This window comes from Bacillus rossius, chromosome 2, assembly GCF_032445375.1.
Source record: "Bacillus rossius redtenbacheri isolate Brsri chromosome 2, Brsri_v3, whole genome shotgun sequence".
Lineage (NCBI taxonomy): Eukaryota > Metazoa > Arthropoda > Insecta > Phasmatodea > Bacillidae > Bacillus > Bacillus rossius.
Window position 1 is genome coordinate 65,335,235 of NC_086331.1, and position 25,486 is coordinate 65,360,720.

Genomic DNA, 25,486 nt, shown 5'->3' on the forward strand with positions numbered 1-25,486 from the left:
TGGACAGTTAACTTCCTTTTTTTTTTCTTCGAAATTATATGTAAATGGTTATTTTTTCTGAAGTGTGCAAAATTTCATCAAGAAAATTGTATACTCCTAAATTGATTTCTAAGAAACAAATTCTTAAAGTCTGTAACTTACTTTTCTTCGAACTGTAGAGGTAATAAGTTTCAAATAATTGAGTTGTAAAGGTTGTAAAATAAAAATTTGCTATGTTTGAGATACAGAGGTCCAATTTAATTTTTCGAGTTAGGAGGGACAATCTGTACCAAATTGTTTGGAGGAACTCACCGATTATTTCAACTAATAGAGGGTTGAGATTTCGAGCAACGGAGGTTTTGGGGCTTAAATGGAAGTGAACATAACATTTTTTCGAGTTTGGGTGGTTTTAGACTTATCGAGGTTCGACTTAAAAGAGGTTCTACTGTATATGTTTTACCGCCGTGGGTTTGTGGCGAAAACCTTCAGCTTTTGTCTCTTTTGCAAGTTACACAAGATAACCTTATTATAATTATAACCTGTTATTTAAACCTATTATTATAACCTGTTCAAAAAGTATGGTGTTCTAATCCTAAATAAGTTAATGTACGAGATGACACTATCATTCTTGTTCACAGCTGTTCGCGACATCAATGAAGTTGGCCAGTAATGTAGTTTTCTTGCCCGTATTGATAAAAAAAAAAGGTTTTCTTATTACCTACTGTAGTATAAAGGCTTTGCACATCTACAGGTTTTGTTGCTTAACAAATTGTCACTGCTATATAGTTGAACATCTAATTACGTGACTTTTGGTTGTAAAGTGGTTCGGAGTCCTCGGTTCGAACCCGGTGAGGTCAAAACTATATTACTACTTACATGTTTATTTAGGGCGATGCGAATTAAAGTATGCAGTTATGTGCTTCCAATCTTGCGTAGTTCACTTGCCCTTGACGTATCCGGATGGGTTCAATGTTTGGCCTCTTCACATGGTACTATCCAGTCAAAAGGGATGTTTACATTATATTTTTGCACACCATTTTTATTGAGAAAAACGTTATGTTGAAAATAGTCATTTATAACACTTAATTGCTGTCCCGCGAATTTACAGCAATTTAATTTATTATTTTACTTACGTTTTGTAGTAATGATCGGTAGGCTGTGTATGTGCATGTTTGTTGAAACTTCTTTGTAAATGTGTATAAATTAATGTTTTCATTAAATTTATAATAAAAATTGTTTATGTTTTTAAGAGTTCTTAAATTTGTAATATCAAATATAACATACAAAACGTTTTTTAAAATGGTGACGTATTTTCAAATGGAAGTACGTGCGAAGTATACATATTTGTTTACTTGCATACTTTTACATCATACTTCATTTATAGTTAGGCATCCTTTGTGATCTCTCTTCCAGGAACAAGTACGTATAGTATTATATACTTCAGGGGAATAAGGACACAGCCTTACAATCTTCAATTGATCTAGAAGAATTAATTTAAATTTAATAAAGTTTGAAATTTATTTTATGAAACACGGAAAGCTATCATAAAGTTTAAATCCACAGCATAAACACTTGCCAAGGCAGTATTTTTTGTGGTTCTCTGCATGTGTATTTTGTGGTTGTTTCTGGTTTGATAATTATGTTTTTTTTTCATGTTTAGATATATAAAATGTATACAAAGATAAAAATACAAGGAACAGGATGAATCTTAACAATTTTAATAGTTCTCTGTGGTTACTCTGAGGTGGGTTATTCATTTTAATCGTTACTGTTATTTTTTTTGTTTAGGTTGGATTTGTTTATAAATCTAAAAAATAATGCCGCAACTAATAGAGTGAATAAAAAAAAAGACGTTGTTTGTATGCAATTGTATTGACATGACTTTGCTAGCCTTTAAATCATTGAAATAAAAGTAATCTTTTTTACTATTATGTATATTTCGGAGAAAGACTTCCTATTGTAGTAGTTACGTCTGTGCGACTTCCGGAAATTTTTTACAAAATTTTTCGTTACATGGTTCAGTGTCCCCAAAATCGTCACACGATAACTGACGTAATTTTGCACAAAACATTTCCAATCGAATACAAAAAAAAAAAGCAGTGGGAAATCTCGGTCGAGTTTGTTATGGCAAAAATGGGGAAGGTTTATTTTGTTTATAAGGACAATTGCTATAACCCCCACATCCGTACAAAGAGTTATTATATATCTCGTTATATTTATACCAAAAACCTTTTGTCAAAATAACTGCAAAGTTAAATAAAAATGGCTTAGAGGACAAAAAAATTTCTTAACTTCCTTAGTAGGCACGCCATCAAATCAGTTTAAACAGTTTGTAAACGTTAGATGTTATCTAAAAATGGTTTATTAAACAATTTTTGATGAGTCTAACCAATGTTTCTAGGAGTTCAAACAATTGGGATTGAAATACAAACAAAAATTATAATATTCTTGCCGTATAAAATATAAAATACATTCTTATTTTCTGCAAACTTAATAAATATTATCTACAGGGTGGCACTCGACCTGGAAAGCCTGGAAACCTGGAAATGTTAGGGAATTTTGTAGCTACAGGGAAAAATCAGGGAAAGTCAGGGAATTTCATCAAAAATCTGGAAATTTTTCGTTGAAACAGGATTTTTTAAAAATATTACTAGTATAATAGAAAATGAAAGGTAGGATTTATGTTGAATTTGTGTTTTCGAGACGTCATGTTGTCTCGTAACATTTTGCGGCTTTCATACATTAAGTTGGTGCACCTGTCTCGCTATTATTTTATGGTTTGTAAATCCGTTATTCCGTTCTGTTGTTTGCATGATTATTAGGCCTTGCATATAACCATCTGCGCATGGCTTGTTACAGTTAAATGGATAGTTTTTGTTGTAAACCTTTCTTGTGGCGTGTTTTTTTTAAGATTGTGAATATATCTCAATTTTTGCTTTAAATTTTAATTAATATTGGAATTTTAACTAGGCCTACACTGTGCATTTGTTTCTCTTTTTAATTTTCTTTGTTAGAAATAAATATTTAGCATGATTTGTCTGCATGTATGTGTTGTTTACAATGGGCCTTATTTTTAAATTAATTTTGCCGATGATTTTGACTGGTGAAAAAAACCTGGAAAAGTCAGGGAATTTTTTCAGCTGAATTGAGTGGCCACCCTGTATCTATCACTTTCCTCTGAAATAAAACCATACACGACCAACCAATACTGTAAGGGATTGGAAAAAAAACAGTGACTAACGAACAGAACATTTCTAAACTACCTTACTAAATTCACTACCAAATCTGATAAATTTTTTTGTAAATCTTCTAAATAGTATCTAAAACGTTTATCTGAAACAAACTTTCTTACATTTGAGATTTTTTTTTAAGAAAGCTAATGAGATACTTATTTTTTACCGATTATTCCGCGGCATTCATGTATTCATTAATAGGACAGGACAATGCTTCCTTGGGCAACCCCGATAGTTGTTTGGATATCAGAATTGATAATGTGGACCTAATCATTCAGGCTGAGCTGAATGGGTACTATATACTTCATGACATTAAGATAATACTATAATAATTTGTGTATTTTTATACTATTTCCAGTTAAATATAATTATTTTTACTCAACATTATATCTTGATTAATCGTGTCAAATGCCTTAGATGCTTTGCAAAAAATTCCTAGTGATTTATCATCAATTGCCTTTTATAGGTATCTTTATATTTATAAAAAAATCAGTAAAAGCTGTTTCGTTGCTTCTAACTTTTGTAAATGTGATAGTATTTTATTATTTTGATACATATAATTTTAACTGCTGTCAAAAGTTAATTTTATATATTGGATTTATTACCTTTCTTATGCAGAGAAATAGTTATTGCAGTTTGGAGATACTATGTAAAGATTCCAGTATATAACGGTTCGTTATATACAAAAATAAACAGATGTTCCGCCAATTTTAGTTTTAGTTTTATTTTTTCACAATAGAATGCACCGACAATTCCAAACACTTCAAAAAGAGGTTGCTCACTCATTCCACATACATATGCCCGTCGAAAAATGCTCGTAGTTCGCGTGATGAGAATTAACGGAAAAAATATCGTCTTTCAGTAATGTTTTTACTAGTACACGAAGATGGTGCGACCTCAAACATGGCCGCACCCAGCGAAACCGAATTTCGCCCCGAGCCAAATGCCGACGAAGGTGGCCGCAATTTCTAATTATTGTCCGAAAGAAAATAAAACAAATTAGGTTGACTTAATATTCGGCCTGGCTCTGACCACCAACGTGAAATTATCCATTAGTAAATTACATTATAATTTAGCGAGAAGCCACCGAACGCGACCTACTTGTCCAGCGTTCGACAGACGACTGGTGATCTCATGAACTCGTCTCCTCCACGCAGGGAGTAGACGTCACATGACCTCACCGACCAATCACATGCACGCTTCATTCACGCTTACAGATACAAGCCAATCACAGAACAAGTTACAATACATGAAAAAACCTTGTACATACAGAACTCTGGGCTTCCCCTGATCAGTCTCTTTTCAATTTCACCTCGAAATCGGGGACTCCCATTCTCGTTCTCTCTCCCACACCGTGAGAGAGCAGTTATCAATCAGTTCCCATGCAGGGGGGGAATTACCGTCTTTATCTCGGTTGGCAGGGAAGCACTGTTCCTTTCTCACTTACACTTACAGGCCTCTCATGCCTCTCTTTCTAACCATAACACCAGCCCAGACACAGTCCCGTGATTTATAATTATATTACAACACGTTAATAAAATTTAAGAACAATAATTATAATACGAATTACTTTACAAAATTAAAATCATTTAGAAATAACCTGAAAAAGTAGGCCTAAACATGCAAAAATCTAGTACAGCGGCTCATTTGTGAATAATTACATAAAAAATAGTAGTGATTTAAAATGTCTAATAAAATACAAAATATCTTCTTAAAAACATAGCAAGTAATAAATATCAACCCTAAAATATATAACAAATGGTAAAATATCATTATAAAGACTTTTTAAGAAATATTTACATTCATGAAAATAGTTTAAAAGAAAAATTATTTAATTAGGAGGGCAGGGTTCTGCAACATTACAAGTAGTACAAGATGAGTTTATTATATGAAATAAAGGAACGTTTATACTATTACAAAACCAACCAACTATAAAAAAAATAAATTATAAAAATTAAAAATTACAAATTACTTTACTACACATAAATCACAGATTTAAAATTGCCAAAATTACAATAACATTCAAAATATTGTGTGACCTGATATTCACAGAGCGTACCATGAAGCGAAAGAGGACGTGTGTTGCTGTGAAAAGTAAAATAAAGAAAAAAACATTTATGCGGTTTTGAAACCAAATAATTCAAATGTGTTAGTAAACACTGCACGTTTGTAAGCGTACAACTGCTACATTGGTATGGCACAGTTTTGCTAGTAGATTTTTCAGATTCCTAACCACTTCATTTCCGCTCTTGTGTATAATATATTTTGAAAGTATATTATATATTAGGTCACGTTTGGTTCACGCAATAGGTCTATTAATATAAATACAATAAATTTTGCCACGATAGAGAATAAATTGTTAACAATTAAAGTTTTACAGAGTACCTTCAAATCATATCTGTGAAATATTGGGAAAAAAATTTTCCAATGTTAAATATAGTTCAAAGTAAATGGAAGAGTCTTCGTTGATTAGCTTCTTTCTATCTTCAACGACTTACTGTCACCGACACCAGTTTTGTGCTCTGCGATAGTTGGGACATCTAGCGGGCAAACTCTAAACTCATCGTGGAATACTGTGCCTGACGTCTAGCGGTGTGATTCTGAACTCGCACATCATGCGTTCGTTGGTTCAGCTATACGCGTCGGTTAAATGACAAGTTTTAAACTCAAGTAATTTAAATTCTGTACGGTATGTAAAAATTTAAGCAACTTAGAAATGTTCAGGAGACTTCATTTAAATTGTGTGCAAAGCAAAAGCCTTGTACAGTTTTTATAAATACCTAATATTCAGTTTTAAAATTTTCTTAATAAAAATTGTATAAAAATATTTTTTTTAGAATTTTTTTCCTATCATATTTTAATAATTCAAAGCTTTCTTTACAAAACTATGTCTATTACGTTTGTTTACCTACAATGATATTCATGGGAGAAATAATCTCCCTGGTGGCTGCAAAACTATGGATCTTAGCCTTGAGCACTTGGCTGTATTAATTATCGTAGTCATTGTTTGAAAAAAATACTTTTTTTGATGAAGAGCAGCTCTTGATTGATATGAGCCATTTATGATTTTAGAGTCCAAGAGTAGTGTTTTCAGTACTAAATTTTTGCTCTTCAGTTCATACACCTTTTTGCAGAGGAATCTCACAATATTCACAAGTTCATCCATATTTAAAATTTGGAACTTTGTTGATTGAAATGACCGTTGTTCTTGGGTTCTTGTAGTTTTAGCCTTTTCTTAGTTGCCAACCTGAACATATATTTGAATGAACGACTTGATCTAAATTACAAACAGAGTCATCACAAAAGGATAAATGATATTCTGGAAAATCAGGTTAATAGATAAAAGAGAAATTAATGACGACTAGAACACAGAACTAGGGGTGAAAATTAATGGTCTATACATAAAGATAGAGAAGCGCGCACGAACATGTCCGTTGGCTTTGAACTTGCAGCTGCTACCGACTCCCAGCTGCTTCTGACTTCTGGCTACTACCTTAAGAAACATAAGCAACATAACACACTCGTATTTAAAGTGTTATTATTAGCAAGGAGGAGGGGAGGGGGGGGGGGGGCAGGAAATATGCTATGCTTCGAGGTAAGTTTTTTTTGTTTTATTAAGCTTTAAAACTGTAATTTTTGGGAGTTATATTTATCACCTAAAAATGGGTAAAATATAAAACAAAAGTGGAATAGTACCTACATGGTATTTATGTGAAATGTCCATATTATACCTGGAATATTTGTAGATGAGGCACCACAGTCTGTGTAAAAATTTATAGGATGCGATTGCTGAGTGACGAGTGCACAACTTTAGATAGTCACTAATAATCATTTTGCTGTGTGCACAACACTTAGAAAATATTCTTTTCATGAGAAAATATTCTTTTCATGAGAAAATATTCTTTTCATGGTGTACTATAATATAACAATCCCAGGTGTGTTAATTTTAGTTTTATATTTGTTCTGTGGTACAGTAGAATGTCATTAAGTACTTATAGGGACCACAAGTTTTTGTTCTTAGTACTAAAAAATACTCTTAATTGAAAGAGAAACATTAAATATTTTTAAAAAAAGCATTACTATAAGATACAACATTCTTGAAAATTTGACATTGATTCAAATATTGATGTTTTTGCATAACTAAGAAATCTGATACCTTCATATGCCATTGTCCTGTTAGGCAGGAGCTTGTAAATAAAATGGCAGTCTCATCAGCATTGAAAATATTTTCAAATGAGTAAGGAATATAAATACTCTCAAGCTTTTCTTTCTTCCACTGGTCTGCCGCATCTGTGTCTCCATCTTTATCCTCCCCACACAGAACTTTCCATTATTGACCGTGTCGCTCTCGGCAGCGGTGCAACCACTGCAACCTGGCTTGGAAGTCTTTATGTCTATAAGCAAACTGTTTTTCTTTTGCTTGTAACATAGGGCCAGTTACTGAGACATTTTGTGATTGAGCAATTTTCAACCATTTTTTCAAAGCATCTTAAAGACCTTGGTGATCCCTGGAATAAAATATTTTGTGGTCACAACCAAACAATGATTCATCATACAGTTTTAAAATTTTTGTGCAGTCTTTAACAATTGTACTTGCTAATCGCCACAATGCCATTCGAATTCGCAACTTTGACCTGTTTTTTTTTCCTTTGTCCAGTTCTCTGTGCGTTTTTAAGCGTGAAATGTTTTTGTTTCATTTTCAGTTCAGGAACATTCATTTTTGTAACACTAATAAATGAGATATCTAAAAATAAATTCAAAACAATAAAAATCATGGCTTGGACTTCAAACAATATATTAGTATGATACTTTCCACTAAATTAATATTCTTTTCTCTTGAACTTAAGTGTTTCAATGTATTGAATGCTATAATGTTGTACATGTTATATATTGTGCAAAAGTTTGTTTTAATGTTTTTTAGAGGTTAGAAGTTATGTTGCTATTTATTTGTTCGATTATATTTATCATTAAGCTGGATACTTTTTTACAAGTTTAAGGGTGTTTCTCTGCTATTTGGAAATTTGTCCATACAAGACTGTCTTGAAGTAATTTTATTAAATGTTGAGAATGTTTGCTAATAAAATGAAGGGCAATAGTAAATTAAATATATATCTTAAAGAAGCCCACACATTTAAAGTAACTAAAGTAATTAACATTAATTGTACAACGCCTTACAAACGTCTTAACATTGTACTTTAGGGAAAAATATTTAAATTTACTTATTTTTCTCAAAGACCGGTACAGATATAGGAAAATAATAAAATAATGTTCTCCCTTTTAGACTTAGATCTGGATCGTCTGGATCTGGTAACTTCTACAAAATTTGGTCACAGAAATATCATTTTCATCCATTCTAAACTTGCAGCCTTTACTATCGCAAATTTTCATAAAAGTTACTGTTAGTTCTCCTTCCTCATTATCAACTTGAGTGATAACAGCAGCATAACGATATTCTGTGTTTCTAACGTTAAACTTGACTAGAACGTAATCACCACTATTATACTGCTGTTGGTTGATTGTACTGGGCCCTGCACTATTCTCAAAATCAGTATTGATATTGTCACACGGTTGTGAAATTTCAGTTTCTGTAATAATGTTACTATCCGGCGAGTTATGGGCTAGCCTGGTTTCGCTTTCAGATTCTGAGTCTGTGTAAACGTCCTCAACGTGAAGTTTCGTCACTTGGTAGTTCATAACCCCTAGATTAAAATGCTGACACTCTTCTTCACAAGAGCAGCTTAAACTTTTCATTATAAGCTTCTCAGCACCTTTCGGTAATCCCAAAGGGCATCGTGATTTTACCCTTAATCTGATGTATTTTGAGGGTACCATTGAAACTTTTATAATTCTTGGCATCTTTCTGAATACCGGTAGTCATATTAATTGCATCATCGTCAATCACATCATTGTAATTGCAGGACATCTTTGTTGCATAGATTCAATAAAAGATTCCAAACTGTCAATGTCACCTCCTGCAGCAACGATGGCATCTGTGGTCCTCTTGCACGTAGCTTCAACACCATCTGCGGCACCCTTGCCGTGGCCACTCTCCTTAAAGTTCCAGGAAAACTTTTGTATATTTGGAACCTTTACATGAAGCCTTGTAGCCAATATATGGAACATAGTTTTGTTCCGATACTGTGTAACGGGTCCATCGCTTATAAAATGGATGCAGGTAATATGCGTCGATAAAGTTTTGAAAATTGGCTTCAAGTGTTCCCATATAGCAGCTGGTAAATGTGCGGTGTTTTGCGAAACAGTACAATAAGATTTCGTAGAGTCTTTTGTTTAAACTACTACAGTGTTAAGACTGAGCTGAAGCCTAGACCCTCCAAAATTATATGCCTGTATTTCTTCATTATATTTGGTACAGTAATTCTATGAAAAGTTCATAAGTATTGCAACTTTGTTATCATTAAGATTTTCTTTTAACACTTTAACGACGATGGAGGTCGAATACGACCGCTCAAGCTCGGTCTCTGGGGACCAGATCGGTCATATATGACTGCCACGCACTGCTTGTGTGTACGGCCGCGCTGAGCCCACACGACCGCGCCTAGCTTAGATAGAACCATTAGGAACGACCAACCTGGTCCCTCGCAACACTGCACAAAGTTTGGGTTCTGAAATTTATTGTTCTCTTTGTTTATGTGAACCAGTCAATAATTTGATAGTTATTTTGTTTGTTAAATGTCTATATGGTTTTTTATTATTTTTATATAATTTTGTTTATGAATAAACGTTAACATATTTTTACAATAACACTTTTATATCATGTACCAAGTATTCATGTTGATGTTTAAATTTTCAAGCTTTGACTTTGAAGGTCAGATCGGTCGTATACGACTGCTACACGCTGTTCGTGATTTCAGTGACATCAAGCCCACACGACCGCTTCAAGCTTATATACAACTACTTGGAACGACCGCTGGGGTCCCTCGCGGAACCTCGCTCAATTTTTCAGATTTTTATGCTCACTTTATTTTTATTATTATTTTATTATATTTCTTTATGTTATTTTTATTATTCTTATTACAATAGTCTTAAAACATGAAAAATATGCAATAAAACATTTTCCCAGTAAAATAACAGTTCCTTTAGAAAATAGAATTGTTACACTTCTTTTACAAATTTTTCGGCAAAGTTTGTTTACAGCAAGAGAGATGTCGGAAAAATAATTTTTATCACATCTAAAAATATGAAATACGATCTTTGAAAGTACATTTATAGACGACACATGAAAAAATAATGCATGTAGGCCTAGTTCTTACAAAAGTACAAATATTATCACACTATGACAATTGTTCAGTTGCGATGATATGAATGGAAACATTTCAAACAGAAATGTGGTTCAGCTGCACAATCTCTGCAGAATGTTACTACCTTTTTTACTTTGTTTTTTGATGTTTCTCCCTTGGAGCACTTTGCATAGCATCCTTTGCAGTACTTGCACACTTTGTCAAATTTACCAGGATTTTTGTCAAACCTATGCGACTGTAAGGATCGGCATCTAGATGTTGGAGGTGTGGTTTCACATACTTCTGTCTCAGTGGGCTTCTTCGACAGTTCCTTTGCTATTTCTTCCTTGAAGACAGTAATGGTCAATTTTTTGGTTGCACATAAGTTATATATTATTTGCGCATTCAAAAGTGCAGTACCAAAAAGAAGTTCAACAGCAAGTTTGTGGTACCATTTTACTGTCCTCCGTAAACTTGTGTTGTATTTTGACATCTGATCTGAAATGTCATTCGATGATTTGCCATTGTTGTAGTCTAAGATCTTTTTGGCTTTGAAATTTCCTTACCATTTTTTTTTTTCAAAACTTCCATTTCAGCTGTATGCTTAGTGGAAATCATGAGTACATCACATTTATCTTTCCACTTCAAAATAACACCACCTCGCTCATTTTCTTTGGCAATAACTTCCCCTTTTTTCAACTTCTTTTCAATTACTTCTTTCGGATTTCCTTTTCGTTTTTTCCTCAGTGTTCCCAAGAGATGAGTTTTTCTATCCAGAAGACTGTTCGCAAGTTGTAAGCTGGAATAATAATCATCAGTAACTATTGTTCTACCAGCATCAAGTAGTCCTTCAGATAATATTTCATTACCATTTTCGTAGGCACCGCTCCACTTGGATCTCTTTCCTTCCCACAGTACACATGCAAATTCCAAGTATAGCTGTGTGCACAACACAATTTGAACAACTTGATCCCATACTTAGTGGACTTGTTGGGGATATACTGTTTGATCGCCAGTCTCCCTTTGTATGGAACTAATGACTCGTCGACGCACACTTTCTCAGATGGCGTGTAAATTTTTTGAAAATTTGCTATCAGTTTTTCAAACAAAGGGAAAATTTTGTGTAATCGGTCACTTTCGACCTGATCCTTGTTATCTGAAAAGTGCCATAGCCTTTTGTATAAAATGTCTTGGCTCCAATAACTGCGTATCATTGGTTTTCAAACAAGTCCCATGTAACAAATAATTCCAAGAAATGTCTTCATTTCTCCCACATTAGTTGAGACCCATTTTGGTGTTGATTTACACTGTCCATTACTGAAAGTTTGCTCTGTGTATATATTTGTTTGTTCGACCATCATTTGTAAAATGTCTTCACTCACGAACAATTCAAAAATCTTGATAGCTGTGACGTCTTCCAATTCCTCACTTACAATAGAACTTAGACCAGACTGTGTACTAAAATTGAACTGTTTATTTCTTTCACTGGGATCAGTCCACTGATATTCAGGCATAACTGTAGGTTGACTAGAAGACATTCCGGCCTCAACAATAGCGGATTGGATATGGGTAGAGGTTGATGGAGCAGGATCACCGAAGGAAGTTTCAGTAACTCCGATGTTGGCACTAACACATATTTTCTGTTTCTTCGGAAGGGGATCATCACTTTCTGAACAACTGGATGATGGAATCATCTCCAGAAACATCGAAGTCAGGATCGTCCTATGCATTGTTGGTTGTAACGGTGTCATTTTCAGAGCCTAAAAAAAAAATTACTTACAATGTTATACGCAAAAAAAAAAAGTAATTTTAGGAATACATAATTTGGCAGTAACCGTAATGTAAACTGCTGTTTACTGACCAATGCTGCAAGCTGTCTAAACTACATCTCAGTCAACAGTCCCTTTCAATGTCATCAAGATTACCAAAATGACTTTCAACTTCTAGCAAATAAGAGAAGTTAGCTGCATTGTAATAGAAAATGCTACAACATTACCTGTATTGCCAAATTTTCCTCTTATAATTTATGCAACTTACCAGAATCTGAATCCAATTTACGTTCTTGAGCTAACTTCAGAATGCGCTGAGTTCGAGATAAGAACTTTCCTGTCATGTTGACTTATTTACACATTATGCACTCTTTGGAAGAAGTTTGAACACTTTTATAGAGCACATCACATGTACTAACGAGAACGAAACTAAAAACACTGATTTGGGGACAACATTAATTTACATACAGAATGAAAAAAGTGATAAAGTGGTCATGTTTACAATTTCCGGTTCAATTTTCAAGACTAAGAGAACGACTGTGTAAGTCTGCTTTTTTGTAAGCTGGTGTATCACTTCGCTGTCTATCTGCAGATGAGACATCACATAGTTAGTTTGAAGCGTGGACCAGCTAACAACCTGACACCATGAATATTATGTAACAGTCAGTGTCGCTGTGGTCGACAGAACCAGATAAGTTTCTTTCAGAAACAGTATACCATTACGTAACTTTAGAATAAGATAAAAATGAGAGGGAGATGAGAGGTTGAACATTGCCGTGAGATATCAGTGTTCTCCGATTTCGTTCAGCAGAGCCTAAGAGGCCAAATGTCACGAAAAATGAAGCAAAATTACGATCGGTCGTATACGCCCGCTCTGGTCCTGTAAGAAAATTGAATTATATGAAGTCTCAAGGGCCCACGGCGGGCGTATACGACCGATGCCAATTTTGAGAAATTTTTATTATTCAATTACACAAAAATGATATAAAATAACAGAATAAATTGCATTTTACTAGTAACAAACAGATTATGCCGAAATTTCTTCTCTGGTCTAGACAAAAATTTGAATATGTTTTCTTGGTCGTTAAAGTGTTTACTCCCTAAAGGCTTAGTACTGATGGAATATGTTTCTTTCGTGATTATAATACGCATCCAATTCCTCGTGCAGTTCTTGTATCAGTTCATCCGGACGAACCGTTAGACTTCTTTTTATATATTTTGTTATAGATCGTACTTTATTCAACTTAGGATCCTTGTAATCTTGTTTTTCAGCTATCCATTTTTTAAATGATATATGCTTTGTATCATCAAATTCTTCGTAATCAGGATTCTTTTAGACACAACATAGGCATTCCCGAGATAAACATTGCTCATCATAATGATCGCAGCAAGTGTTTTCAAGCAATTTATTATGGTTATCGTAATGCAGAATCTTTTGACAATGCAATGCAGTCAATTTCAAATTAATATTAGCATGTTTGATGCAGAGTCATGTATTCCGTTCGTTTATCTTCGATGTTACCACCCAGAAAGGACGTAAACGACAGAAAGTCTGGTAACTGATTAGACCAGAGTTATTATTCTGAAATTTCTTGTATAAATTGGATATTGTATCTAATAAATATATTTTATGGTTTTTTTTTACTCCGTTTCTGGTCACACATTCCCGTTTTCCTGCACCAATTCGACTTATTATCATAATTTTCATAGAAGTTTTGCACTGTCTTGAAATGTTCTTTCGAAATAAACGCTAGACGAGTGCGTTTCATTGGTAATAGAGAGTGATTTTTGGATTTCTGAATTCTCTTGTACGATACAGCACTGTTTTGAACCCTCCATAACTTATATTTTTTTACTATTGCACCAGATACAACTTTCCCAAAAAATTCTTTCTCTTTTTGCATTTTTAAAACTGCATAGTTCTCTTTTAATTGTTTATTCAATACTTTCACAAAAAGTGCCTTTTTAACATCTTTTTGAAATTCTGGAGTATCACACATTCTTGTTAGTTTTGTGTTAGGTGTCTCTTCATTTTTACTGTTATTATTAGCCTTCATTTCCAACCGCTGTAACCTCTTTTTATACTTTTCCATTTTCTGTTTGTATTCCTGAATCATAAGGTCTTTTTCTTTCAGTACCCTTTCGTTTATTTTTAACATTTTTCTTTCTTGCTTTATTTTTATTTATTTAAATTTGTTACATGCCCACCGACAGTCTTGAGACTTTAGAGGTGGGCACGACACAAAACAAGTAAAAACAAACACTATCACAATAAATAGAGACAGCATAGGATATTCACAAAACATGACAATAAAAAAGACATAAATACTTAAAGGACAAGATAACATGACACATTACTTAGCGAAATATAAATTACATAATTATATAACCTTAGTGAATACATTTACTATACACAAAATATACAGAAAAATGGATAATACAAAATATAACATGTGACTAGAGGACAAGTTAAGAGGATAAATTTTTAAGTTTAGACAAATGATTATTATTGTGATTCCTAATTAATCGGTATATGATGTCATTAAAGTTATGTAGAGTACAATATGTTTGGTATTTGTGAGAATTAAATTGTGGTTTTTTTAACCCAGTGGTTTCCAGGAGATAAGTACAGTTAATTTATCATTAAAACAATTTTCAACAAACAGAGAATCTAAATATACTCTATGTGCACCAAGAGGAGTTAATGCCGGTGTAGGAAGGTTTTTTAAGTTTATTAAATTAATTAATTTTGTTTGTATACTTTTTAGTTTATTTGCATCGGGCGACTTGATGTCATTCCAGATTACTGAACAATATTCTAATTTGGACCTTAAGGCAAAGTACAGGGAAATAATTGAGTCGGAATTAGTAGCATAAAGTAATGCACTTTCTGATGATCTTAAAGGTGCCTGACGTTCTTCTGCAGGATCCTCTGAATCAGATGTATTTTTCCTTGCAAAAGTATTTATGTCTTTCATGACTTTTTTTTTTGCACGATACTTAGAACAATGCTCTTTCAAACTTTTTTTACAGCCTTATGCTCACGACGAATCATATCTTTAACTAATTTTCTTTTGCTTTTTTCTTTTTTCTTTTGATATTTCTGCCTTTCTTTTTCTTTCAATTATTTTTTTAGGGTCATTTTTAAGTCGTTGATACCTCAAACTCTCAGCTAAACGTTTTTGTTCTAGTATTTATTCTCTTGTTTTGGGTGGCATCTTTTTCGGTGGCATTTTGAGATAATACCTATGAAAGAGACAATACTTTTAATGGTCAAAACCTAAGAAAACAAGTCCCCTGCGCTATTAAATGACAGGGGAATGTTGGTCAGGGGACCGTCATTTTTACATGAATACTTAATAAAACGATATCATTTAAAAACATTCAGATAAACGAAACAGATATGGCTACAGACTAGATGATCAATGATTTTAAACAAATTGCCGTTATTAAAACTCTTTAAATAATAAAAAAAAGGCTTACCTGTGGACTATTTTCACTAACGGACGAGACGTGTGGTTCACCAGCTGACGCAGTAGTAGCACTAAACAAAATGGCGGCTGCCCGCTTAGCTACACAACCGAACGAACTTCACACCGATTGCGTTCCGTTTCACGATCTAAATGCTTCGCGCCAAAACTAAATTTGACTTCAGCGCCGTTTTAAAATTTTAACAGGGGACTGTTTTAATAATTTGAGGACAGCATTCGCACATAGATATCTGGATTAAAATTCTATTGTAAAAATATAATTGTGATGTATACAGATGCTTACCATTTTTGTTAATGTATTTGGATCTTTTTGATTCAATTATCAGCTGCAAAAAAATAAATATTTGTAACAAGATTTGTAATTCTGGAAAAGGGACCAACCAGGGGACTGTGTTTTGAGACGTTTGAGGTTCATTTATACGAATATTCCATTATTAAATTACTAAATAAGCTGTGGCGTGCCAAGAATACCTAATACTATGTTGGTATTGATATACAAAAAACTGAGAAATTTTAAGATTTATTACATAAAATTAGCTTGGGACAGCAATTTTCCATTTAATGGAGAAATGCCCTAAATGAATTTTGGGGCTTCAGTGCCATGATACTACTGAAATTTATATGTTACAGTGAAAATATGATACTTTAAACTGAAACACTTTTACATTGTAAATATATGATTTTCGACGGGAATTTAAAAAAAACATGTTAAAGTAAAAAATATGTTATAGTGAGGTACGTTATGCCGGTATTCTTCTGTAGTAATAATATTCATTCTGGCGAACTATTTAGTGCGCAAAGGCACTGCAATTTAGCGCCATGTTACAGTTTATTGGGTAAAGTTAAAGTTTACTGAGTATAGTTACAGTGCCTCAGCAGATGTACATGCTCTAATGAATAAATGTCTTGTTTCATTGACAACTTCTATGTGGAAGGATACATCGTTTTATATTTCTTTTCTGTATTACTTTCAAAATTTTCTTCGGCTTCAACAGCCTGTCTACATGGAGTTTCAGTTGTGTGCTGGGATAAGGTTTTACATGTTAAATAATATTTGGCATGATTAAGCCATTGTCATAATATTTTTTTAAAATTAAAAACTGCACTGTGCATTACAATGATAAAAATATGGCTATAAAAGAAAACAAATTGTTAAAAGTTTTTACAGACATGATTTAGAGTGTTTTTAAGTGTTCAAATTTTAAAACAGTTTATGAATTTTAGTATCTAGCTTAACACTAATTAAACTCTAGAAATCTTGTCAACTTTTCTGTAAGGTCAGTGTTTGTATAGAATTTGTATAAAATTATTTTTGTATAAAATTAATTTGTTTGAAGTGTTAATCATTTTTAATATTTAAATTTTTTTACTCTTTCCGAAAAATTTCAGCAACAGAACAACTGTTCATTAAAAAGTATATTAGTCCAAAATAATTTATTCAAAATTCTGACACAGTAGTGTATATTTCCTCATTGATATGTACAACAAATAGTTTTTTTTTTTATGTTTCTTATTCAAAGATTATTGTGTGATGAAATTTATTTAGAATCCTGAATCTTCTACTTTTTGGATGAATCTGAATTATTTTATCAGCCCCTGAGTTAATCAGCAATATTGTTAACATGACAATAAACATTAATACAAGATTGAGTAAATCAAAATGATTGATGTAGATTTTATATTGAGCTCCTGTGCTTTGTTTGGAGTGTAATTGCATACATGTGTATGAAAATGTTTTTGTAATAATTTTTGTTTCTTTTAGAGAAAACTCATCAAATCGTTAAATTGGATGCTTCTACTGTTGAGATAGAGGAAAGAGGTGTAAAGTTACGTCTTACTGTTGTTGATACACCAGGATTTGGAGATGCCATAGATAACACTGACAGGTAAAGTAGTGTTCTGATCCCTATACTAGTGAATTTTTGTTTTAAAAACTTCATCTTTAACTAGGTGTGTTCCTTTTTGTCTGTTTGTGAAAGTTAAATTGTGCTTCTTTTATGTGTAATGTCAGGATAGGTTGATGTTACCACCACTTTCAAAAGTACTTTTTTTTTTTTAAGTATTAATTTTATTAAGGCCTATATGGGTTTAAATTTGTGTTTAAGCTTAGCCGTTTAGACACATAATCTACTAGACATTTTATTTTAAGGAAAATTATTATGATACTGAAACTGTACATCAAACATTGATACAATTCATATAATTGTTGCTGTCTAGTTTTAAATCATGTAAACTTACTTTAAATTTTTTATGGCTGTAAAAATTTAGGTAGCACAATGAATATATATTTGTATCTGTGTATATGAGGGAAATACCATTTACTAACAGGCATAATGCTTTACGTCCAGCCACAAATATCTACTTGAGGCAGCCAGCTGGCCACTGATTGTCCTATACTGGGAGACGACATCGTAGCACATAGCAGTGGCCATGTTGTGACCTACTGTTTTTGTGGGTGTTTAAGATGAAAGGTAGGGCTTTACATTACTGGTTACATACAAAAGGTTTAGGTGACTGAACCTCTTATATTATAGTGGGGTTCTAAGTCATGAGAAATTCACTTAAAAAAATTATTAGTTTACAATAAGACTTTTTTTAGTTTCTTCTCAGTGATATCAACTGGCCCATTAAAACTGTAACTCACTCTGGCATCTTACTGTTTGATGGTGGTAGGTGGAAGCATTTGGGATTTATTTACAAAATATATATCATATTATCTTTAACTTTAACAAATACTTTTTGACCTTTTATCATCTTGGACAATGCATGTAAATTCATATTTTGTTGCTTCTGTATCTCTTCCATAAATGCTACAGCAGAACCAGTCATTAATATTATTTGTTTACCTCTTATAATTCTACAACTTATTCTTCTTCCTCCTCTTGTTTTTGTTCTCGTTATTCTCCATTCCTCCTCCACACACTATGCCTCAGAAGATCCCAGAAGAATGATTTCTTCGGGTGATGATTAAGCTGATGAATTTTCACAAGTCTTATTTTTCCTCTTTTTTTCTGTAAAAGTTTCTCTTTATCCAGGTTTTTACTCATTGTTTTTGCAGCTTTCTTTCTTTTGCTTTTTTCATGGAATGCTAAACTTATAAATCATTTAAACAAGGAATAATAGGAATTCTTTCTTGTGCTGCATCAAACAGTCCTCTTATGATTGGAGAGAGGATCAGTTTTTATTTGTGAGAAACGGGAAGTAACAGAAAAGTCTTTTAGTGTTAATGGAATGGGGTCAGTTCTCAGAGTTGATTCACGTTGAAGCACCAGGTATTGGATCTTCCATAACTGTGCAAAAATCTTAGCAATTATCAGAGGAGATAATTTGTTCGAGTATCTCGATTTTGTAGGGAGTTTGAACCTCCTATTTAACCATGGAGTTGATAGTTACTTTTTCAGGATATTTAACTTGTTTTTAATATGAGTACTTGAGCATTGTTGTGTTCTACACATCTTGGCATACATTAATTATGGAAATCACTTAATTTTTATATTTTCAAGAGAGTGTATCTACAGATCTCTTAATTATTGGTTCACATTATGTTTAAAATATTTTTTAATTATTGGAATAAAGATATCTCTGTGGAAGCTAATCACCATATACTATAAAAAATATTAGTACAGTTGAACGGAGATGTTTGAATTGTTTCATACAGCTGCTTCTGGTATATGTAGCACATGTAGATTTTATTTATTTTATTTATTTATAGTTTGTCTCATACCTATGAACGGTTTTGGTTGAAATCTTGGTAGTAGGCACAGAACAGAGCAACCACAGCAATAATGATAGAACCAGATAAAAATAAAAACCAAAGAGCAAACACATAATGACAAGATAACCAAAAAATACAGATAAAACATAAAAATAATTACAAGAAACAAATCTTGTACTGCAAAGTTGGCAACAAAAAGAGCAGGTAAACTAAACATTTCAAACATGGTTAACACTATCTAGACAAAATACAAACAAAATATCAATTTTAAATGGTGAAGAAAATTAAATAATTGTTCTCCACTTCATGGCCGTTTGGGATTCTAGAAAACTTTAATAGAAGTGTAGATGTTGCTTATCTTTTACGTGAAAAGTAATGCGACTTCAAAGTTTTACTTTGTGGTAGATGGTATGGTTGTGATGTTTTAGCATACAGCTAGCAAATAATAATCAGCCTATCTGTTTTTAAGTAAGACAATAATGGGCAAAAGAAAATCTGCTTACCTCTAGTTGGAGGAAATTAAGAAAAAAATAAGGAAAAAAATTATATCATCAGAAGAAAGCACTTTAAAACTTAAGTAATAAGATTAATTAACTCCAAACATTTTATTGTAGTAACAAATATACATTATAATAAAAATTTTCTTGCTTTTGGCTCTTGTCACATGCCACTGAATAACTCTTCAACTACAGTAAGCATGTACACCTGCCTTTTAAAGTAGCGCTCTAATTCATTTCTGGAAAACAGAGCGCTAATCATATATGTTTTTCCCTTAAGAGTATATGTTAATTAAAATAATTTGTTCTCCAGTCAGGTAATGTGCCTGCTGACTACGATTTTAATTAAGAAGCTTCTCCCATTAAAATTAATTTACATTACAAATATATTTCAAAATACATTTTAAGTACATTTAAATAAATGTTAAATAACATTTTGAGACTAAACAATGTAAATTAAAATTTAAAAATTCATGTACCACATTGTTTACATAATAGGGCATGGGCATAACATTTCTAAGTAGAGGCTAACAACATTTCTTGGTTACAAAAAAAGTTATTAATATAAGGGATATATTTAAGTTCTAATAAGATTTTAAAAACCATAAACTTAACATTTTTATTATTAAAAAGATTATCTAATCTGTTAACATAATTCCTGACTCTGTTGTTTACTAAATGCTTCTCTGCCATGATTTGCCACTAGTGTATGCTAGTAGCAGCGAGGCAAACGAGCCCTGGAAGCTTCTAGCTTTAATCTCCAGAGCTGCTGCTGAAATTCAGGATGGCATAAAATAAATGTAATGTTTGCTGAACATTGGACATATGGGTGTCGTTGAAAGATAAATATGCTTTGAAGGAAGCAGATAGCTACTAAGGAAAGAGCAAAATAATGTTTTTTTTGATTCATCACATTATTAATTTGTTGCATTGTATTTAATGCTGCACAAGTACTATTGAAATTGTGCGCAAATTGTAATAAAAAGTCACGTAAAAGAAAACAGTGCTACTTAGAATCTATGACTGCGCTTCTTTAAATAATGATGTAATTTATTGATGTCATTACTTCAAAACCACATTTATTGAACAGCATTACTTCGAGGGGTGGGTGTACAAGATTTTTTTTGGTCTAGTTTCTGTGCCTGACATTAATTAAATTTATGCCGACATGGAACAGTTTAGAAATGAAATCATTAAATGGCATTGAGTTTTCAATTGGTTGCATAGTAGCTCAACTGTTGTTTATTTTCTCACAAAATGTTTCTGGTGCTGCACGTGAGATTACTGCTAGGTAAAAAAATCAATAGGGTGGTAATATCTGTGGTAAAAAAATAAATATAGTTTAAAAAACTAAAGAAACATGCTTTTAAAGATTATCAAACTAAAAAGTTAAAAATAATTTTAAAATTTAATTTATGACAATAGTATATAAGCAATACTAGTATAAATGAGAAAAAAGCTTGAGGCGCTTTGTGCCATATTTTTTGTATATTAAGCGCCCTTATGCTTTTTTCTCATTTATACTAGTATTGCTTATATACTATTGTCATAAATTAAATTTTAAAATTATTTTTAACTTTTTAGTTTGATAATCTTTAAAAGCATGTTTCTTTAGTTTTTTAAACTATATTTATTTTTAACTTTTTAGTTTGATATTCTTTAAAAGCATGTTTTTTTAGTTTTTTAAACTATATTTATGTATAATTATCTAAGGGAAATGAGTTACCGACACTACCTATTACCATCTGAGATAACTATTTGGAGTTGCAACATCACAAAGAAATGGTAAAGTCTCTCCGAATCATTTACAGTTAATGTATGGATATAATCTTAGAATTTACCGGGAAAAAAAACATTTTTTTTTTTTTCGGCGTGGCCGGGAGTAGAACCCACGATCGCTGAATCCGAAAGCTGACGTCACAGAAGTCGCGCGCCTTAGACCACTCGGCTAACGAACGTAATGAAATTGGTGGGACATTTTACAGTGATGAGCCACTCACTCTTAGTCGAAAGAGTTACAGACAGACAGACAAACAAACATACAGGTGAAGCTAATATAAAGCATGTAATAAAAAGGTGTAAATGAATGAAGCATCCACTAGAACCACATTATTCTGTTTATACAGTGTATTAAGACACTGTTTCCATTTGTTTAGAACTTATTAATATAATTTTGGCATTTGGAATTTTTGAATTTTCATTAATTGGAATGATGAAATTTTAGCTTATTTGCATTTTGCACTGGTGGCCAAAAGTACTATAAGAGATTAAATTAATTTGTAAATGATTATTATTTATTATTTATTATTATTATTTATTAAAATTTGTGACATGCACACCAACAGCCGAAGCTTTAGAGGTGTGCACAGAACAAGTAATACAAACACGACACATACAAACGAATAAATACAACATAAACAGGATAATAAAAGACGCACATACAAGCGAATAAATACAACCTACACAGGAAAATAAAGGACGACACAATAACAAACAAAACAAAACAAAACAGCAACTGAGATAATTTTAACTAATTGATCTAAAATTGGAAGAATAAACAGGATTATAAAATTACTCAGAATATTAGGGTAATCATAAAAATTAAAATTTGAAGTTTTTAATAAAATTTTCATATTTATTGAAATTTGAGATAAGTCTGTAAATTAAATCATTATTATTGTGTAAGGAACATAATAGGGATCGAAGGCGGCTTTTGAACTGCGGGACTCGAATACCAGAGTTATCAAGTAAGTATAAGCAATTAATTTTTGAACTATAGCACTTAAACACAAACAGGGCATCCAGATGGATGCGACGATTTGAAAGAGATTCTAATTTGGGTAATTGATGGTGTCTAGAACTAATTATTTTGAAAAATTTATTTTGTATGGATTCAATTTTGTCACTGTCGGTGGTGTTAATACTGTTCCAGATAACTGAGCAATATTCGAGTTTACTTCTAACTAAGGACAAATAAAGAGTAAGAATGGATTCAGTATCAGATGCATAGTAAGTTATATAATTTATTAAATATAAGGTTCTACGGGAAAAGGATACTAAAGAATTAACATGTTGATGAAAGAATAGTTTGGAATCAAGAATAACACCAAGATCTTTTATACTAAGAGATTTGGAAATTTTTGAGTTGTCAAGAAAATAATCATATTTAACTGGATGAATTTTCCTTGTGAAAGAAATAATTTTTGTTTTATCTTTGTTAAGTGAAACTAAATTCATTTTGCACCAATTATCAATTTCAGTAATATCAGATTGAAGAAGCAGACAGTCATTTAAGGAGGAAATTTCTCTGGATATTTTAAGATCATCAGCAAACAGAAAACCAGTAGTATGATGAAGAACTTTAAAAATATCATTGATATAAATATTGAATAATAAGGGAGATAAAGTACCCCCTTGAGGCACACCAGAAGTAGCATGATATAAAGTAGAAGTTTTTTTATTAAGTGAAACAAAGAAACATCTATCTTTAAGGTAACTAGTAAACCAGGTTATATAATTATTACAGAGACCGAAGTTAGAAAGTTTAGCTAGTAAAATGGAGTGATTGACAGTATCAAAGGCTTTAGCCAGATCAAAATAACATGCATCAACCTGCCCCCTTGTTGTAACTTTATTGTATATAGGATTAATAAATGAGAGAAGATTAGTAGAAGTTGTCATACTATTTCTAAAGCCATGCTGATTAGGAGCTAATCTGTTGTTTATTGGAAAGTTAATATGTTTAAATATTATTTTTTCAAAGATTTTAGTAAAGCCATTTAATAATGATATAGGCCTATAATTAAATACACTGAGTTTACTACCCTTTTTATGTATGGGAATAACCTTAGCTATTTTCCATTTAGTGGGAAATACTTGTGATTTTAGACTTGTATTAAATAGATGCAACAATAGAGGCATTAGAATAAAAGAGCAGCCTTTAATAATGAAATTTGGTATACCGTCAGGACCAGTAGACATAGTTGGTTTTAATGATTTAATTCCCCATAAGACCTGGCTTTCTGATAAGAATGATACAGGAATTGAATCGTGAATAATATCGGGATCAATGATACGAGGGTGGTTGGTGGATGGTACATATACACTAGCAAAGTACTTAGCAAAGACATTAGAAAGAATACCAGGATCATTACAGATATCACCATTGACATTAAGAGAATGGGATTCACTATAACCATTTTTCATAACATTGACATATCTCCAGAATTTTTTAGGGTTATTCTTAACCTTATTATTGATACTGCGATTCCAATTAGTTTTATCACGCTTAATAAGATTTTTAACTATTGCTCTATATTTAGAGAAAAGAAGGTAATACTGAGTATTATTGTTTCTTTTATAGAGTTTATGAAAGTGTTTTTTAGATTTTAAGGCATGAATTAATTCACCAGAGAACCAATAAGGATGTTTAGAGGCCTTACGTGTGGATAATGGAATGTGAGTATTGATTTTATCACAGATACAAGATGTAAGTTGATCTACAAGAGCATCTACATCAGTGGTGTTATAATATTCATCCCAATTGTGGGTTTTTAGAGAGTTATAAAGGCTTAAGTAATCACCAGCTTTGTAGTTTCTGAAAATAGAATCTGGAGTAAAATTGTGTGAGGTCGCCTCAATAAGTAGTTTAATAAGTAGGGTAGGATGATAGATATCCTCTTTGACCAGAGATTCAACAGCTTTTTCAACCACACAATGGGATAGATTAGAAATACAAAGATCTAGAAGATTATTGGAAGATTGTATTAGGTTGTGCTGAAATAAATCCAAATTAGATATGAAATCAAGCAGGCACTGAGCCTTGGATCTGACATGTGCACGGGCAATATTGAAATAGTGATTTACTTTCCAATCTATCCCAGGTACATTGAAGTCACCTAAGATAATCACATTATCATGAGAATTAACGAGTTTTTGTTCAAGAGCTTCAAAATACAATGTAAATAGATTAGGTGATGTAGTTGGAGGAAGATAAATATTACCCAATGTTAAGTACTTATTAAAGGCAATTTTAATATTAATCCATACGGCTTCTACTCCACGATAGTCATATAATTGAATTAGCTGAACAGAAGGGAATTTATGTTTGTTCACTGCGATCAACACTCCGCCACCACGTTCCATTGATGAGAGTAGCGGATCCCTATCAGTTCTAAAAATAGAATAATTATCGGTGAAATAATGAGCATTGATACATCTTTCGTTGAACCAAGTTTCTGTTAGACAGATTATGTCATACTGAGTATTAATAAGATTATCAAAGAATTCAACTGATTTTGTTCTAAGTCCTCTAACATTCTGATATGCAATTTCCCATTCATTAAGATTGGGCATTCACTGGGAAGTGAGTAGGAAGCACTCCTCCAGGCCCTGGCATAGAAGTTGCTGGCATAAAAGGTGACGATGTACTGCAGGAACTTGGAGGTAATTGGGTAGAATTACCGAGAGCTTCAGGAGATGAATTAGTATTAACAATTTGGTCTTGATGCAGTTTTCCAAAGAAAGGACTGATTAAACAGCCACTGGGCCAAAAAACAATATTA

The 25,486-nt window shown here is 32.4% G+C and overlaps 1 protein-coding gene across 3 annotated transcripts in view; it reads left to right on the forward strand.

Moving 5' to 3' along the window:
- Positions 1-25,486, forward strand: part of LOC134529339 (septin-1) — a 217,303-nt gene that overhangs the window by 46,525 nt on the left and 145,292 nt on the right. For all 3 annotated transcript variants that reach the window (XM_063363296.1, XM_063363297.1, XM_063363298.1), the window contains exon 3: positions 17,473-17,596. In XM_063363296.1, the coding sequence (XP_063219366.1) occupies positions 17,473-17,596 (124 nt within the window). The remainder of the gene's footprint in view (positions 1-17,472; positions 17,597-25,486) is intronic.